The sequence below is a fragment of the Sinocyclocheilus rhinocerous genome, unplaced genomic scaffold (assembly GCF_001515625.1).
Source record: "Sinocyclocheilus rhinocerous isolate Xijiao unplaced genomic scaffold, SAMN03320098_v1.1 scaffold1238, whole genome shotgun sequence".
Classification (NCBI taxonomy): Eukaryota; Metazoa; Chordata; class Actinopteri; order Cypriniformes; family Cyprinidae; genus Sinocyclocheilus; species Sinocyclocheilus rhinocerous.
In genome coordinates, this window is record NW_015662954.1 from 1342249 (window position 1) to 1360949 (window position 18701).

Here is an 18701-nt window from a genome sequence, read left to right on the forward strand (position 1 = left end):
TGAGTATGATCGTAGGAGCCACCTGCTACGCCATGTTCATTGGCCACGCCACTGCCCTCATACAGTCGCTGGACTCTTCCCGGCGCCAGTACCAGGATAAGGTGGGTACTATGCTCCAAACACACACACACACACACACACACTGAAACACCTGCAGATGACCTTCTTATGTGTCACCGTTTGTTTGATCTTGCCAGATCAAAGTCAATACCTATCGTCTGTTTGAGAGGATGAAACTGCTCAGGCCAACTATCCCTACGGCTGAGGATTCTGGGTATTCTCCGCAAACTGGTCTCCCTCTCATCTGATCAGTTGTCAGTCCCTCCCACTGCTGTAATTTGGTCTTCTTTGATTCCTAATCACGGCATCTGGTGCTTGTTTACACCTGCAGCTCTAGCCTGCGACCCGTGTCTTGTCGTCACAAACAATTTTGTCACAAACTTCTTAACTATGTGCTCCTTTTCCCTAAAAATAGATCATTATTTTGTTATTGCCATGTGCTTTAAAAGAAAAGAATGTTTGGGGATACTCTATTTCAAAGAAATTTGATACCCACCTGAGTAAAAAGGCATTCATGTTCTTACATACGACAGTGACATTGACAAGTCAGATAAAAGGGTCAAAAGTTTCTTCTACAGGAAATGGGGTACAGCAGTTAGATGGACAGAACTGAATTAAGCATATCTTAAAGTTTATCAGCAATCAAATTCAGTTTTAAATAGAGCAGAGGTCTTTCACCATGCTCCTGAAGACCCACTGTCCTGCAAAGTTTATTTCCAACCTGCTTCAATACCCCTGCCTGTAATTTTTAAACAATCCCAAAGAGCTGGATTAACTGGTTCAGGTGTGTTTGATTAGAGTTGAAGTGGGTCTCCTGGAGGAGGGTGAAAACTTCTGAAACAGATCTCAATCTGTCCTACCACTCTTTCTGGCATCTCATGTCTTCCTTTGTTTGCTCAAAGTTCGCTCAGGCCATTGTTTGAGTCGAAAATATTACAAAATTTGGAAAGTCCACCTACAAATGGCTTACTTATAGTAAACTTATAGAAACAACATAGTTGTTTCTGCACATCAAGCTGGGATGGGAAGTAGTGTTTCACTACATCTATAAAGCACATTCAAAGGTACTAAAATGTATTTAAAGGTAATCCTGCTAGTCTTTATTAAGAGCATAACTTTAATTCTACTCTAAACATACATATATTATGACAACATTTGAAGGAATGATGTAATGTGGAAAATCCCAAAGCGACTTTCGGTGGAGCTCATCAAATCTCGCCTCAGGCGGCAGACTTTCCTCTTCATTAATCACTAGCAACAGAGCTGCTTGCCGTCAGATAACAGAGCCACTATGGCAGCAGGGGAGTAGAACGTGCTAAAGATATCAACAAAAGCCATTCTTTGCATGAGATAAAGGGCCCATAGGAAGCTGGTTTTGCCCTCATGATCTAAAATAAACATGCAATTTGTGCCAAACTACACATTAAAAAGTTGATGATTTTTGAGCACATTTTAGATCAAGGGGATCACACTGGTGGAGAGGAAAAAGTGGATTGCTGTGATGGTCACAAGTTTTTGCATGTCTAGAATAGCAGGAATGTATTTACACAGAAAAGCCATTGCAAAAAGCATACGAAAGAAAGTTTATTAGAAGTTTGGCTAACAAATTTTTCAGTGTAGTCGAGAATCCCTTCTTTACAGACAGAAACATTTCTCACGCCTTTGCAACCTGATGAACAAACAGCACAATGTCCCTGTGTAGATCCCCCGTCGTCCCATCACATGTCCATCTCCCCTGCTATGTGGAAACCAATGGATTGCCAGACAACGACAGATGAACGGGACGTTAGCCATTATGTAACAAGCATTACATTGCTAAACATTGACTTTCAAACACCTGTTTAGGTCCGGCCTCTGACAAATGCTCGCATGGAGTAGAACAACACAAGTCTCAGATCAGTTTCTGTCAACTCTCGACATTACTGCACCCCAGGGAATTGTGGTTGTACGTACAGGCCTGCTGAGATGTACAGATCGAGCTGTATCAATCGACCATTACGCACCGCGGTCTCTGCTTAGATCAGTATGTTAGAATATTGATCACAGCGTTTTCTACAACATGAACTGTACACAAGAAAACATATCGACTGTTGGTAGCGTCATGTATGGAAACCATTTAAATAATATATTACAGTTCTTAGTCTTTTTGGCAACAATATTACAGAAGAATTACCACCTTACTGTTGTAAGTGGTTCTGATCTTTGTGTAAGGTTGTGGACTACAGGGTTGTAGGGGTCTCGCATCATGTTGGTTATTACCCAACGGTAAACCACCATAATCCTAGTTGCCATTGGATATCTATGGTATAAGTGTATCTGCTGATGGATTCGATGTCCATATGGAACAAAAGCTTGATATATGGTACACAGGACTTAGGCTTTCATCCCCCCTCCTTGGTGCCTACGATGACCTTGATGCTTTGGCAGGTGGTCATGGGAAATATATCATCCCTTTATGTCACTGACAGAAGATAAACTGCCTGTCCTGTTAAAAAGAAAAAGAAAAAACTGTGGACTGCCTGAAAATGTGATAGGATTTCATGCAGTTAGCACGTGTGCTAACATTCAGTTCATAATTAATAGCTTGTTTCCACGTGCTTACTGGAGCTGTGCGATTTGTAAGCTAGCTTGGGTTAGAAGCAATTCTGTACATTGTACATTGCAACAACAGTGAGTGAGCTATGGAAGTACAAATTTTTTTTTTCAATTCAACTGTCCCTGAAAAGATTTTGATCCCAGTGTATGTCAATTCATTCATATTGGAAGGACAAAGTTGATTATGTCTACTATATTACGCAACATTGCATCGCTTCTTTGATGACGTCTGTTAGGAAGCTTACACAGGTTAATCTGATCATCTACCTGTCCAGAGGTTTAGTGCAGGTCACCAGATGTGTATCTTATTTTACTGACACTAAGCTAATGCTAACTCTGTTTGCTAACACCTTGTCTTACTTTTCAAGGCTGATTGAATGAACCAAAGTAAGGAGAAAATAGACTTCCTTGATCGAAAGGGACAAAGCGTAAATTACAGAGTTTGTCGAGCTTGACGAGACAAGTAGGCACTGTTATTTGGAGGTGGCTAAATGTTGGTGTGCAAGTAAACACAGGCGTTTGTGATGCTTTTTCATGATATTGAGTGTTTAATCATGGTTTTGTCAATATTAGACAGTTTGGGGGAAATTACTAAGGATTTGCACCACTATTGCATTTTAAACCTTCAGTATTTAAATGAATTCATGTTTTCAGTGCCAACATACCTCCTTTGCATGTAAATTAGGCTCATTACAGATGTGTCTTATTCCCAGTTATTTGCCTGTTGCAATTAGCATTGTGCTATTACTACACGCAGAAAGAAATACAAAGTGGAAAGCAAAAATGGCATGCTGGGACCCCCCCAGTTGTTTCTTTGGGTTGTGTGCGATTGTATAAATCCCTTATCCAATCATAATTAATTAAGATTGAATTAGATTAGGATTTGGGCTGGATTACCGAAACAAAAGGTTTTCATGAAATGGGTTTATGATAGGGATTTCCACTCTGAGCTAATTAAAGTCAGTCACTGCACTTCCCATGATTCCCTACCCACTGCCAAAGGGACGATGAGTAACAGTGTGCATGCTAACACACACATGCCACGTCTGCTGTATACAGCGCCTTTCTGCATTTGACAGGAATTGTAAGCTTTATTATGAGGCATTTTAAGCCTTCAGCAATGTTCTTGAGGATTAGTGATGTTATTTGTCTCATTTCGCGACTATCAATGCTATCTACAGAATATGCTCATTGTTATCTAATCAGATCATTCAAGAATGAAAAAACAGAGCATTTTTTGTGGAACATCTTGACAGATCTGTTGAAGAATATGCCGCAAATGTCATGACAACTGCACGGAGATCTATTGGCACATGTCTTTTCTTCTTCTCAACCCCTTTTCACTGGTCTGGCAAAGGTACAACCACTTAAGAACCAGTTTTATCGCCAACATTTTGGGATGGTTCTAGATTGTCTTGGTTTCTGGGTTCTTTGATTCAAAAATGGAGAAGATAACTGTTCTTTACATATTGTGAAGAAAATGTTTATTTGATAAGGCACTGCTATGGCTTTTAGCATTCACGCAGGAAGTTCAATACTTTTTATAGTATAGTTCACTCACAAATGAAAACACCCTCATGTCGTTCCAAGTCTGTATGACTAACTTTCTTCTGTGGAACACAAAAGAAGACACTCTGAAGCACTGTTATTGTCCATATAATGAAAGTCAGTGGGGTCCAAAAATTGAAAGTGTTTTAAAAATCCCAAGCCATAAATATGACCAATAGTAACTGTGATTCTTTCTTTAGCAAACACCAATAATTAGCGGAAATACTTACATAATCTTGTAAACTTGTAAAACAGACAGCACCTGTCACTAACATGTGCAACAGACTGCACCCTGTTAGTAGCTCGAGGATCGACCCAAGGCTTGTCAAGCAGAGCATATGTCACCGCGCACATACCGACAGTCATTATCCACATGCTTTTTCCTACCAACACCATCCATCCAGCTGGGAGGTCACTAAGGAGCATCAACCTTCCCCCACGTCATTATCCTGGTGTGCACATGACCTGCTATAGTTGGGTTATGTTGGAATATGAGGTCTGAGAGGCCGCAGAAGATGTCTTACCTTTAACACTGCCTTTGAAATAATGTTCAAATTTAGCACACCCCTATACTGTAAATAGCCTCCCTTCTTGGTAATAAGTGTTTGATGGAATGTGAGATCTTGACTGCTTCAGTGACAAGACATCAAAATCTATCTATCTATCTATCTATCTTATCTATCCATCCATCCATCCATCCATCCATCTAGACACATTGTGACAGAAAATTTAATAAAACAAACCTCTTCCTTTTTGCAGGACATAAAAGTAATGTTTTTTCTTAAGTTAGTTCAATATCTACATTAAATACGGAGTTATGCATTTTGAAAGAAAAAAATCATGAAAAACATCTAATCATATGGAGCGTGTGTTAAAAATATTCTAGAGATCATCTCTTATTAGTTCTAGAGTATAAATGTTGTTCATTAAAAACTAATGGCTGATCTGCAGTAGGTCTGTGTTTTAAGAATCAATGATATGCTTTTGAATCATCCATAAATATATTATTTGTTTTATGTAATCTAATTTCTACACATCATACATAGCCAAAACCATTTAATGCAATAAATGTACTGTATATTCCTGTAACATAAACCAGTAAGCCATCACAACAATGACAGGCAATGATGCAGAAAAGGTTAACTACTGTGCTATGAATAGAGCTTATCATCCGTTTCATCATACTCTTCCTGCTTTGAGAACATCATATTATCATATACTCTTTAGTCTATGACATCCACTGTAAATAACTTCCGCAGGAATGCCCATACAGAAAAACAAGCTTGGATGTTTAAATATTTGCTTTAATCTGTATATAGTGATCCCTGTCAGCATATCACATCTCCACAAAAGAGGCCACGTATAGGATTCAAATGGGCAACCCACATGTTGGTGGTTGGAAATTTTGGGTCAAAAGTGTGTCCTGAAATGTCAGCTTAACATAACTTATCCTGTGTCCTTTTTTGTTCTCAGTACAAGCAAGTTGAGCAGTACATGTCTTTCCACAAACTTCCGGCTGACTTCCGGCAGAAGATCCATGATTACTATGAGCACAGATACCAGGGCAAGATGTTCGACGAGGAAAGCATTTTGGAAGAACTGAACGAGCCGTTACGAGAGGTACCATTTAGCAGCAGAAAACAATACACAACTGATAACCTGCCTTCGAACTGACAGTAAACTCACTTCTGCATTTCCAGGAAATTGTCAACTTCAACTGCCGGAAGCTGGTGGCATCCATGCCGCTCTTCGCCAACGCAGATCCCAACTTTGTGACAGCAATGTTAACTAAACTCCACTTCGAGGTCTTCCAACCAGGAGATTACATCATTCGTGAAGGAACCATCGGCAAGAAGATGTACTTCATTCAGCATGGCGTAGTCAGCGTACTGACCAAAGGGAATATTGGTATGAAGCTCTCTGACGGCTCCTACTTTGGGGGTAAGAAACACACAGAAAGAACATCATATTCATACAGAAACATATCAGTTTGAACATTATAATTACAATATCACTACATACAGCCAAATGGATAAACGGTGCAAAGCTAAACTGTTGTGTTTTGACATCCTGTTAGTGCATATCAAAATAAAAGTCACCACAGAAAATTCTGAAAAATAAAAAACACTAAGAAGTACTGAAGAACATTACATTAAAATTTTCCAAAGGCAGTAAAAATTCAGTTTTTAAGGAACAAAAGGGCCTTTAGGAATTTGAGTTTACCTAAATTATACCTGTCCTGAACAATAAAAAAACAATACAAATCATAGGAATTAATTAAGTCAACTAAACTACTCATTATATTCAAATTATCATAACAAACTTAATCAAATTCGAATAACATTGTGAATTACATGCAGCCAAATGTTTTCCCAAGGTAAATTTTTTGTAAGGTTACATTTCCAACTGTTGTGACATTTTGGTAACACATATTAAAATGCAACTTCAAGGTAAAAGGCCCAAGAAGAAAGTATGTATTAAAAAAAAACATACAATTTTAATTTCCAAAGGAAGTAATAATAAAAGAATAAATAAAAGATAAAATATTTATTTTAAATAAAAGATAAAAGTATTAGTTTTACCATTATACTTGATTATCATAATATACTACATTTTTACATTTCCTAATCAAAGAAAATTCTAAAATCACACAAGTCAATTAAATCACTCATTATCATACCAAACCCATCATATTGCAATAAAATTATGTTTTAAAGTGCCCCTATTATGCCTTTTCGAATATTACCTTTCATGCAGTGTGTCATGTAGCTGTATGTGAACATAAACTATCTGCAAAGTTGTGAAGCCGACAGTACACGATAAATAAAGTTATTGTCTATCAAAAAAAGAGTCGGCTCGCAATCGCCTAAACGAGTCGTCAGGAATTCGAATCTTATTCTGTTACGGCGCTACGTCACAAAGTAACACATTTGCATAATGTCTGCCCACGTTCTACATCGCCAACTTGCCCGCCCACAAACAGTAAAATTTCCGTGTGGTTAACATCATGTCGAGAAGACGCTGTATCCTACGCTGTGAGAGTAAATAGAAAACTAACGTGTTTTTTGACCTTGCATGCATGTAGACCTGTTTTAGGAGACTCATAAAACAATATTAGCAACCTTAAAAATGGCATAATAGGGGCACTTTAAGGCTAAACTGTTGTTAGCATATATTTGAATGCAATTTCAAAGTAAAAGTCCCATAAATAAATTATGTAAAAACAAAATACTTTAAAAGTTCCAATTAGAATTCCAATTGGAATCCTGTTGTTCACATTCCTTTACTATTTTTGATAAAGATAAAAAGCCTTCACTGGTTTGTGTTCAAACTGAAGGCTTAAAAAAATAGAAATTTAAATGCTTTAAAATCATATCGTTGCTCCATCTGAAACGCTAACAGCTCACTTGCACTGGAATACAGTGATAAATACCACTGACATTTGAACGTGACTCCTTAGTTTCTCCCTCCAGCGAGCTTTGTCCCATTTAAGATGCCGCCCCCTTCGAGGGGCTTGCTTTGGTGATCCAGAAAAAAGACAGCACTTTTTCCAGAGTCTTTAGGGCATGGTCTGGGAGCGGCAAGGAGCAGAGTTCACAGAGGCTGCAAATATACCAGGAGCCAGAAGCACTGAAGGAGGGCCACAGATAAAGAACAAATGTGCCCAATTAATAACACCTAATTAGTGGAGCAGAACAGCAATGGCAGAGCAATTTATAATGACGAATATAGAGATTCCCTCGCCAAAAACAATTACACTGTACCTTTTACAATGCATGAGAGGGGCTTATTCATGATGCCAGACTGATTTGTCATGGTATTCTATACTGATCACAGCGTCTCTGCTTTTTAACATGCTACAGTAAATAAAAAGCCCACATTCTGTTCACAGTATTCAAATGCAATGCATTTTTTACATGTTAAGGTCTTAAAGGGATAGTTCACCCAAATATATATTAAGATAACATATATTTTGAAGCATGTTTCAACTGCTTTTGTCCATACAATGAAAGTCATTTTCAGACGACGGCATTTTTCAGTATATTACAATACACTTTTCTTGGGCCTTAGGGTTGAATTGCACCAAATTAAACCCATTAACCATGGAAAAAACAAATATAAAAACAGTCTCTCATGACTTTAGGCTACCATGAAAATAGCATGGCCATTTGATTAGGTTAATAGCATAAGCCATTGTAGATGCTACTGTATTCAATTTAAGTGAATACACGGCTTTTAAATCCGCATTTGGCTACGTTCATAAGAGTGGAACATGGATACATTAAGCACATGGTTCTTAACAGCTTATAGAAATGAGAAATCATCATTAATCTCCTCAGCGGAGCTTTATATATCATAAATGATACACTGAATAGAGCATATAGGCAGTGCCGATCCTAGACTTCTGGGGGCCCTACGCAAAACTGTGTCGGCGGGGGGGGGGGCGGTGGAGTGGGGTATGAGTGGTTATGAACGAATGAATGAAACGCATTTGTCCGTGTTTCACTCCGTCTCGAATCGTGCTCGCGGAAAGCACTTGAGAAACACTGTCTCTTCCGCGGGTCGGTACGCTTTCAACACGTTCTTTTTAGTCTCGAGCAAGACTGTACGATATTCACATTACATGATTTGACTGATTTTTACGTAGAAAGGGCGACAGCACACCGCATTAAAAGAAATGATCATTCATGTTTTCATAACCGCTGGCCAAATTCAAAAACGAAACTAAAATGAAATCATCTTTGAGAGCAAGGGGGCCCCTGGTGTTTCGGGGCCCTACGCAGCTTGCGTATTTTGCATATAGGGAGGATCGGCTCTGCATGTAGGCATATGTAGTCAGCGTCTAAAGTTATATGTGAACATCCACAGTAGCAAGCACTTTCAGTTAATTTCTTTTCGTTTTCTTTTGGGCCATGAAATACAGGGAGGTTTGTGATATTATATGTTGTTAATGTAATGACTGTAAACTGGAGCTAAATTTGATCTCCACACTTGTGGTAAAGGAGGCACTTCATCACAGATCTGACAGCTCAGTTTTGCACGCTGGGATACGTCAACCCAAACTGGGCATGTTGTGAAAATGTGATTTTTGGCAGACTGCTGTTTTTGCAGGGTTATTATTAGAGGTAAAATCTGACTTTTTTTGAAAGTGCACAAGTTCTGGTTCAGTTGTATCGTTCAATCAATTTAGCTTTCAAACCAGTGCCCTTGTTAGTATACAATTCATGTGTATTAATCAGTTTTTGAGCCCTAGATTTTGAAAGAATTTCACATGCAGTATTTAACAAGAAGCTGTGTGTGCCAACTTTACAAAGGCTTGTCAAAAAGGGACGTTGCCAAAAACAAAAAACAAAAAAAACTTCAAAGACCCAATGAGCTGCACCAACAGCTGGAGCACTAGAGGAAAATGCAAAGTCTACAAAATTACTTATTGAAATTCTACACATTTTAATGAAATACAATAACCAGTGCAAAAAAGAACACTTTCTTAATCAGTATTTTTGTAGTTTCCTAATAAAAAAAAACAGGTAAGCATCCTTTAATCTCCTTAAAAATATTAATTTAATTTTAAGAAATAAATACATTTTGGTAGATTGAATAAATAAAAAAGGCCAGTTGACAGTTCTGAAAAAACAACCAAATCGGACTAAAAATTCAGTATTATTAATTGAACAACTGTTTAAGGAACAGAATATTAAGTCTTTTATCTCAAAGGTCCTTATTAAGATGCACATGTTACCCAGAATTAAAGCTTTATTGATTTTTTATGACAGGCAACATCCACTTGACTCCTCAGTGGAGTTTTATCCACTCTATAGGGATGAGGGCCACAGCTACTTCAATGAGAGTGAGCTGTGCCAACATTCACTTTGAAGTGTGGCCACATTTTCAACTGGGCATGTCCCAAATGCTGAGCATCCTTTCGACTGGGTGTGTGTAGATAGAGCCTTTTCAGTCAGTGACAGGATCTTACCTCTTCATAATGCTGAGTTTGACCTTCCTCTCAGAGAGAAGAGACATAGTCAGGAGACAAAGCAAACTGTCAGGTCCTCTACAGTTACATTTTCAGGTTTCAGCTCCAGGGGTGGTGCAATTTTGCTGTGTTCTTTCAAAAAGAAAGAGAAAAGACAGAAAACTTAATTATGATGACTATTATGTTGATGTTTGGAATACTGTTCACAAGAGAACATTAGTTCCAATGATGTTTTGATTACCTGGTTCAACATTCCAAAAAGAACACATGGTCAAGCTGGATGGTTTTAGAGGGTTTTTTTGGCCTTTGTCCACTGGTCAGACTAGGAGAGCAGCTGGCCAACCAGCCAAATCAGCTAAACAGTAGCTAAGACCAAAGTACCTGAAGAAAAGCTGCTTAAACCAATGTTGTATGATTGAACTTGGTCTACTAGCATGGCCAAGTTGGTGTTCAGCTGGTCTCCCAACTGACCAGTGCCAGAAACCACTAAAATCAACAATCCGGTCTAGCCTGACATGGCTGGGAAACCAGGTAAGATGAGCAAACCATCTTAGGCTGTTTTTTTTTTCCATCAGGCCTAGCCAGCCTTCACTGGTCTTAGTTGGTCAACCAGCTTGACAAGTACTGAAGACCTATCTAAAACCAACCAAGACCAGCAAACCATTAGGTTGGTTTAAGAAGGTATAGCATGTCGGTGCCAACAGCATGTGGGCAGCATGCTGACATACTGTTGCGCTACAGGTGTCCCGAGTTCGAATCCTGACCTTTCCCGATCCAGCCCCGCTCTCTCTCTCTCCTACTTCCCTTCCTGTCAGCTCTAAACTGTCCTATCATAATAAAGGCAAAAATGCCAAAAATAAATCTTAATAAAAGAAGATACAGCACCAGGTACAGCCAGCCTTCGGTGGTTTGCTGGTCTTAGCTGGACTCCCAGCTTGACAAGTACTAAAGACCCAAATAAAACCAACTAAGACATATTCGAGACCCACAACCATGATATGTCCTGTTAATTTTCAGAGATCTGCCTGTTGACCCGTGGAAGACGAACCGCCAGTGTGCGAGCGGACACCTACTGCCGACTATACTCGCTCTCTGTGGACAACTTCAATGAAGCACTGGAGGAGTATCCAATGATGAGGAGAGCATTTGAGACAGTAGCCATTGACCGCCTTGATCGAATAGGTAAGTCGCCTAGAGAGTAAATTCAGTAGCATTAATATGTAGCATTGTGCTTATAAGAACCATAGTAATACTATAGTACTCCCCCAGTGAATTTTGTGAAGGTGTATTTAACTGTGTTAGAGGCATTACTGGTACACAGCACAGAATCCATGTGTTTGGATATCCATTGGTCACATCTGTGGGCAGATTTGAGTCCCCTCCAAAATTTGTTTGTCTTCAACACGACTGTTTTGCCATCTTTGGCTTGTGTCCTGAGCACATAAACACGTAATTTGCCAAGAGAGGCAGGCCACCTGCCCTCCTCACCCCTCTCAGCATCCTCTTTCCTTATCTCCCAAGGTCAGTGTGCTGCTGATGTCACTCCCTGTCACACGACCACCTCAGTTGTTTACATATTGGCCATGCAGCCACCCCACTCGCCGCTGTTGCCATGGCAGCCAGATTCCATAAATGATCAGTTCAGACCACAGATGCTTTGCAGAAGAACATCCACTACCACAGTCTCACATTCAATGACCTGCTGCAACGTCAATGTTGGCTGTTAATTTTAAGAACATCAGAAGTGACAGTTTATTTACTATGGGAATAGAGAGGTTCAGTCATGACGTAAATTTGTAGGCTTACCAGAAGGCTTATTTCGGCATGGGTTCCCTCAGTAATTTTCTATGGGTTTTTTAAATAAATATGTTCTGAAATAAGGTTACTTGAAGAGAATTTCCTTTTTTGTTCTTAAAGCAGAAATTAAAAATCATTCATACCTCAATCGTGAAATTTTAAACCATAATGTGCTTAAAGGGGTCATATGATGCTTTTTTAAAGATCATTATTTTGGAGACTTTAGTCTTTGCAACTTCAGGGATCTTATCTAAACTTGAAATCGCATCATATGACCCCTTTAAAAAATATAAGTTGCTACATAATAGCAATACACCTTGTTAGCTCACAATGGTTTCAAAATTCACCTTTAATGTACGGTTTTATGTTGTACAATAGAAAGTAAAAGCCTCTTCGAATAATGTCTAACTTTATTTGTACGTATAAATTCTGATATTCCCCACAACATGAAAATACTAATAATGCTAAAAATGCTCATTCTCCTGGGTTTTGGGACAGCAAATTGAACAGCTCTATTCAACATGACAACATCTCAGCTCTAAACATGATGAATGCCATAAATCTGTGCCACACATTGCGTGATATGCAGCATGTAGCTTGTGGAAGACAGCTTGGTGAAATTGCATGCTCAAACCACGAGTGATAGTTCTAAGTGTTATTTGTATGTGGTACTGGAGACGGAGGTGAGAGAAATTGAAGGCGATGTTGGGGCCCTGCCAGCAGGAGCTGTGCATAGGATAGCATTTTAGCTGCAAATTGTCTTGCTAGCAGCAGGGTGTAGGTGATAGGCACGCGCCATGTCGCGAGTTAGTGTTAGCGGTGCCGTGACTCAGCACAACGACATCAGTGCCAGACATAGCTTCCCTCTCACTGGAAATCTCAGCAGGGCTCTGGGGCTTGTTGTTCACAGAGAACTGGTTGACCCATCAGTCTGAAAAAGCAGTCATCAGAAAAAAACTACAGGAGTCCACTGAGTAAAGTGCAAACATCCATCTGAACAAGTTCAGTCAACACAGTCAAACCAAAAGACAATACTAGAGGTGTGCAATACTACATATTTTAAAAATAAACAGCATAATTATGCTGGTTTGGGGTTTACCTCACCCCGATTGGACACGTTTCTTAAGAGGCCATTTCCTGAGTCATGTTCTTGGATTATTTTTTTACCTTGACAGACCATCTCTATAGACCAGTGGTTCTCAATTGGTTTGGCTTTGGGACCCATGTTTTCACATGGTCATCAAGTCGTGACCCACTTACCATATATATATATATATATGTATATATATATACACACACTGTGCCTCATTTATTTATTTTTTTTTACATTTTATGTTGCTGCCTTATGATAAACTTCTTTAAATTACTTTTTTTCCACATCAATCTACACTCCATACACCATACTGACAAAGCAAAACTTGGATGGAGGCAGATGCACATTTTCAGGTTTCTCCATAATTATTTGATTGGGTTCAATCCCAGGCTCTGGCTGGGCCACTCAAGGACATGCACAGAGTTGTCTATTTGAGCCACCGCAGTCGTTTAAACATATGCAAAATGACACAAAGTGAAAATAACATAGTATTTTTGGGTTATGGAAACAACAGAGTTACCATGGTGAATATACAATACTAGCATGAACTGTTAATGAAACGTGGAAACTGCTCCTGAATAGAATGAATCTCATACCTTCATGCAAATCCTTCACAGCTAACACACACAGTACCAGTTATGTGATTTATCGGTACTGTACTTTTATTTCACGCGTTGCATGCTCGTAGTTTCTGCGATTTAGTGAAGTGATATACAGCACGGCGCCGCGTTCTCGCGTCCTATTGAAGAGTGCACGCTACAAGTACGGTATAACATCTGGCAGGTCAGGATAGTTCGTTTTTCTGAGATGAGAGACTTTTTATTTCATAAATAAAAATATATTTGTATATTAGGGTTGTGTGTTATACCTAATGTTGTTAAATGAATGTTTATTTCATTATTTCAGTTTGATGTGTGTTACCATGATGGTGTTTAGTGTTTGTGTGAATGACACTGTGCACCTTCTATATATGTTATTATTTAAAAGCTGCTTGTGATGGGCTTTGGTTCATCATGTGACTTTCTCATCACCACCTGCATTTGGTGGTTATCAGTGTATTACAGAGGTACAAAACAGATTTCAGTACTTCAATACGTTGGTATATTAACATTATATCAGTTAATGAAATAATGGTATTTAACTGTAAATTTAAGTTAAAACCGTAAAAACGAAAACGTTGCTACCATATTTTTTACGGTAAAATTCCGGCAACCACAGCTGCCGGTTTTTTACCGTAAATTTTACGGAATTTTTTTTACAGTGTGGTAATGAGCTGGTCCTAAGCTGGTCCTGAGCAGGAGCTAGTTGCTTAGGATCAGCACATGACCAGCTTAAACCAGCTCATGACCAGCTTAGGACCAGCACATGGCCAGCTCAAACCAGCAGCCATGCTTCAAAACATACCTAACCAGAATATGCGGTTTTTTCAACAGGGTCCAGTTCGAAGGGAGCATATATGTTCCATTCAGAGAGCATTAAAGTGTGCGAGACATTAATTTAAATTGTATTTATTTCGAGAGGTATATTATGTCACACTTTACAGTTCTCTGTTCAATGGATTTCCTGTGTTCAGGGAGTAGGGTGCAAAGAACACTGTGTAGGGACCCTGTCAATTGGAACACAGTTCATGCATGGAGCTAACTTCTAACGAGCTGATTATCTGAATCAGGTGTGTTAAATAAGAGAGACATGCAAAATATGCAGAGCAGTGGTACGCGAAGACTGGAATTGAGAACCATTGGAGTAGATTGTAATGGGTTCACTGTAATAAGAATTAAACTTTTAGGTTGTTAGTAATATTACTCTTAGAGATCCTTCTCTGCAGTATTCCTACCTAGTTAACAGATATTTGTGTTCAAGGCAATAACTGACCGTGATCTGTACATTTCAGGCAAGAAGAACTCCATCCTGATGCACAAAGTACAACACGATCTTAACTCTGGCGTCTTCAACAACCGTGAGAACGAAATGATCCAGGAGATTGTTAAGTACGATCGGGAAATGGTTAAACTGGTTAAACAAGGGGACATGCAAAGGCCCAGGGCCATGTCCATGACTCCTTCAACTCACGGGAACATATTTGCACCTTCTAGTCAACCCTGTACAAGTTCTGCCATTGCTAGCCTTCAGCAGGCTGTTGCCATGAGCTTCTGTCCCCAGATGGGCCTAGTGGGTTCTGGGGCGGTCCCGTCTCCCCGCATGGTTCGGCGCTTCCAGGTGGTCCAGACACCCCCAGGCTCCCAGTACTCCACCTTAGCCCTCGCCTCTGCCCTTGCAAGCACACCTGTCCACAGCCCTCTGGCAACTGCTGGTCGAACGTTCCAGTATGGTTCTAGCCCCCCAGGTGCACCCTCAGGCTCCCAGTTATCCCTTGTACAGCAACACGTCCCCAGTCCCACACATCGACCTCCAGTCCCCAGGAGCACTCTAAGCCAGGACGCCCGAGTCCTATCCGCCTCCCAGCCGTCCTTACCCCATGACATGGTGCAGCCAGTTGCCCCAAGCCCTCCTCAGTCCACCAGAGTCTCCTCCACTTCCATCGGTCCCCCTCAGAACCTCCCAGGCCCTGCTGGTCTTAGAGGAAGTATCCCACCAAGAATGGCACTACCCCATCAAATGTCTGTAGGTTCATTTCCTCCTGCCTCCCTCCCTCAGATGAGACCCAGCTTGGATTCAGGACTGCCCAAGAAGGATTCAATAATCAGTCTCCCAGAAACTGAACCACATCACATCAGATCTAGATTATCGTCGAATTTGTGACCACAATAGAGTTGGTGGGCTCTGTCTGGGTCAGGAATGTGTGGACTCTCCTTCACCAAGTACTATTGCCGACCCCCGTCACACCTTTGAAATTTACTCTCAGAATGTATGTGGTGTGACTGGCCATAAGGGCAAACAAACCATCGAGACTTTTTAGTATAAAATGAACATGTCTGTATCATTCTTACCACGACTGGAACTTTTCCATTTTACCTATGATATAAACATCAATGTAGCTTCCACCCTCACAATTTGCCTCTTTGAAATGGTTTTCTTCATTGTAGCTGTTCACAAAGATTACAAATGTACCACTCCCTTTTATATACTGTAGTTCAAACGATATGTGTCTGAATACCGGTACTTAGCAGTTTGCTTCTGATCACAATGTAGGAGCTTACTCCCTCTTCTCAACATGAACCGGCTAGACAATAGATATTTACCCTATAATGCACAATATTAGAATTGTTATAGAAAAAATGTATTCAACGGCTCGAGAGTCCCAAATCGGTTTCGAAACGGGATGTATTCTTACTGGAACTGCTGTCCATGTGTTTGTCTTATTCCTTCAGACCAAAGTTGGGCCAAAGGAAAATGTTAACAGGAGATGACATGTAAAGGTGTGTCAAATGAAATGAAAGGATAAAAACAAATAATGTATTCTTACTGGAACTGCTGTCCATGTGTTTGTATTATTCCTTCAGACCAAAGTTGGGCCAAAGGAAAATGTTAACATGAGATGACATGTAAAGGTGTGTCAAATGAAATGAAAGGATAAAAACAAATATAATTTCATTGCCTTGATTTTGACAAAATACTGTGTGTGTGACCATACGTGTGTGTTTTTCTTAGCTGTCCCACAACAGAGCACATTTTACTTCATTTAGCGTTGGGACAATTAAATGAATCAACAGTTTCCTAATTAAGGTTCATGGAAGTGAATACCACATAAATTTCAAGCTAATTATGCTGCTGAAGTATGAAGTTTAATGACAGGGAGACTCATTTGCCCTTATCTGGTGCATTCAAATGCATTTAAGTCTTAATTACAAAGGACTTAAGTAGCTTTGTTCTCAAAGGTCAGGTTTCATAATTAATGAACTGTTTATTTCAAAGATTGTGGCTTTGTCCTGTTTGTGAAAGTCTCCCTCCACAAATAAAGCTCATGAATATGACTTAATGCTCAAAGCCTAAGCAGTTGAGGGGGACTGCACATTTTAGAAAGCTAGTGAGGTTAAGCGAGTGAGTACATTGACAGTGATTACTCCCCTCCTCTGAAATGTGACGCGATCCATCAGGTGACGACGTGTCGCTCCACTATCAGTTGTTTTGGAGCACTAAATAACTCGCTCGCCATGGCTACCTAATGAGGTCTGATGTCCTCTCAGTCTTTGAATCCTTGAAAACCTATTTATATTCTGCTGTTACTTACCATTTCACAGCTTGAAAGAGACTATAGGCTGCTCCTATTTGTTCTTGGCATCCTGGAGACAAAGCCAAGCGTGAATTGATCGTTTATGCCTTCTAAAAAAGAACAAAATGGGCAGATGGTTGAAAATAGCATCAGACTGTTCGTATGCAGGGTGTAAAGTTCATTTTTGATTACTTTGAATAGAATCATAATGTCTTTCCCTTGTAAAAACAGAGTTTTAAATGATTCCCTGTGGACCTTGCTGTGCACAAGCCAGTGCCGCCCCATAAGCTGATTAAAAAACAACAACAACCTTAATAGCTGCTTTTAATGATATCCTCAGTTTTATGTTGCACCAAAAACAGATGTTGGTTTTATTCAATATATGCCAAGTGTTACTTTTTTTTTGCCAAATTCTAAGTAATATTTCAAGCAATAAAGTTTACAATATGTCCATGAGAAAATAATATTTGTCTCAGCTGGATTTATCATTAACAATACACACGTTCCACAAAGTACCACTAAGTTATACTATGCATTATGGTAGAGGAAAATTTTTTTTTTATTATGAAACTTTTGTCTGGAGGGCATGTTAACTTTTACAACTCTGCATACATTTGATTTATCATCATTTATCCATACCATCTGTGGTTATTTTTTCATGACTATATTGATTAAAGAGCCATGTTTTTAGCAGCGGTTATGCGGTTGTTTGAATAAACTTTCAAAACAGCTTGTGATGAAGCTACTTAACAAACAGTGTTCCATTAATTAGGATGTTACAAGAGCCTGGGGTTGTTTTGCAGCTTTGTGTGAAATAAAGGTGTATAATGACAGGCCCAGGGTCAAATTTACTTACCGTTTAATTTAACTTAATTGACTTCTTTACATCAGGTCTATGATGTTTGGTCCAGCATATCTGAAATGCAATTATATTTGCTTAAGATCATAAATGGAAGTAAACCACAGCATCATCTCTCATCACCAGCTATAATTTTCCAACAAAAATGTGCAAATCTCATTTAAAAAAATGTTTGCCCAAGTACCCGTTGTGTTTTTGTAGTCATACTTTCCTCTGAGAGCCTGTTTAATGTCTAAGCTGACAGTTATTAAGGTTTCAACACGATTTTGCGTTTGTCAGACAAGCTACCATAAAAGAAGTAAACTTTAGACATTTGCTAAGTGCTCCTGTATGTAAGTTCCTCTCTTGAACTTTCTCTGAGTTGACAGTGTGGTCAGTCTACTCAAGATGTTGAAAGATGACATGGTGAACCCTTGAGAGGCATCTTTCCCTCAGAAGGCATCTCTGTGACAACTTCAATCAATCCACTCCACTGTTGAGCGCACGGAAAATGTTTATATTTTCTTGGAGAGGTATTGCGCATTAGAAAAAAGAAACTAGAAAAATAAACTTCAAAAAAGTTTTTTAAAACAGAAACAGTAATAAAAAACATGCATTTGATTGA

At 39.4% G+C, this 18701-nt stretch overlaps 1 protein-coding gene across 2 annotated transcripts; it reads left to right on the top strand.

The window, feature by feature from the left end:
- Window positions 1-245: 245 nt before the first annotated feature.
- Window positions 246-16437, top strand: LOC107728564 (potassium/sodium hyperpolarization-activated cyclic nucleotide-gated channel 2-like). Of its 2 annotated transcripts, XM_016538776.1 has the most exons (5): window positions 246-274; window positions 5677-5823; window positions 5904-6144; window positions 11195-11359; window positions 14959-16437. In XM_016538776.1, the coding sequence occupies exons 2-5, from the start codon at window positions 5698-5700 to the stop codon at window positions 15825-15827; spliced, it is 1401 nt and encodes a 466-aa protein (XP_016394262.1). In that variant the 5' UTR covers window positions 246-274; window positions 5677-5697; the 3' UTR covers window positions 15828-16437. The 2 variants fall into 2 exon arrangements, with proteins under 2 accessions (XP_016394262.1, XP_016394261.1); XM_016538775.1 differs by lacking the exon at window positions 246-274 and having other exon boundaries at window positions 5268-5823.
- Window positions 16438-18701: the final 2264 nt, after the last annotated feature.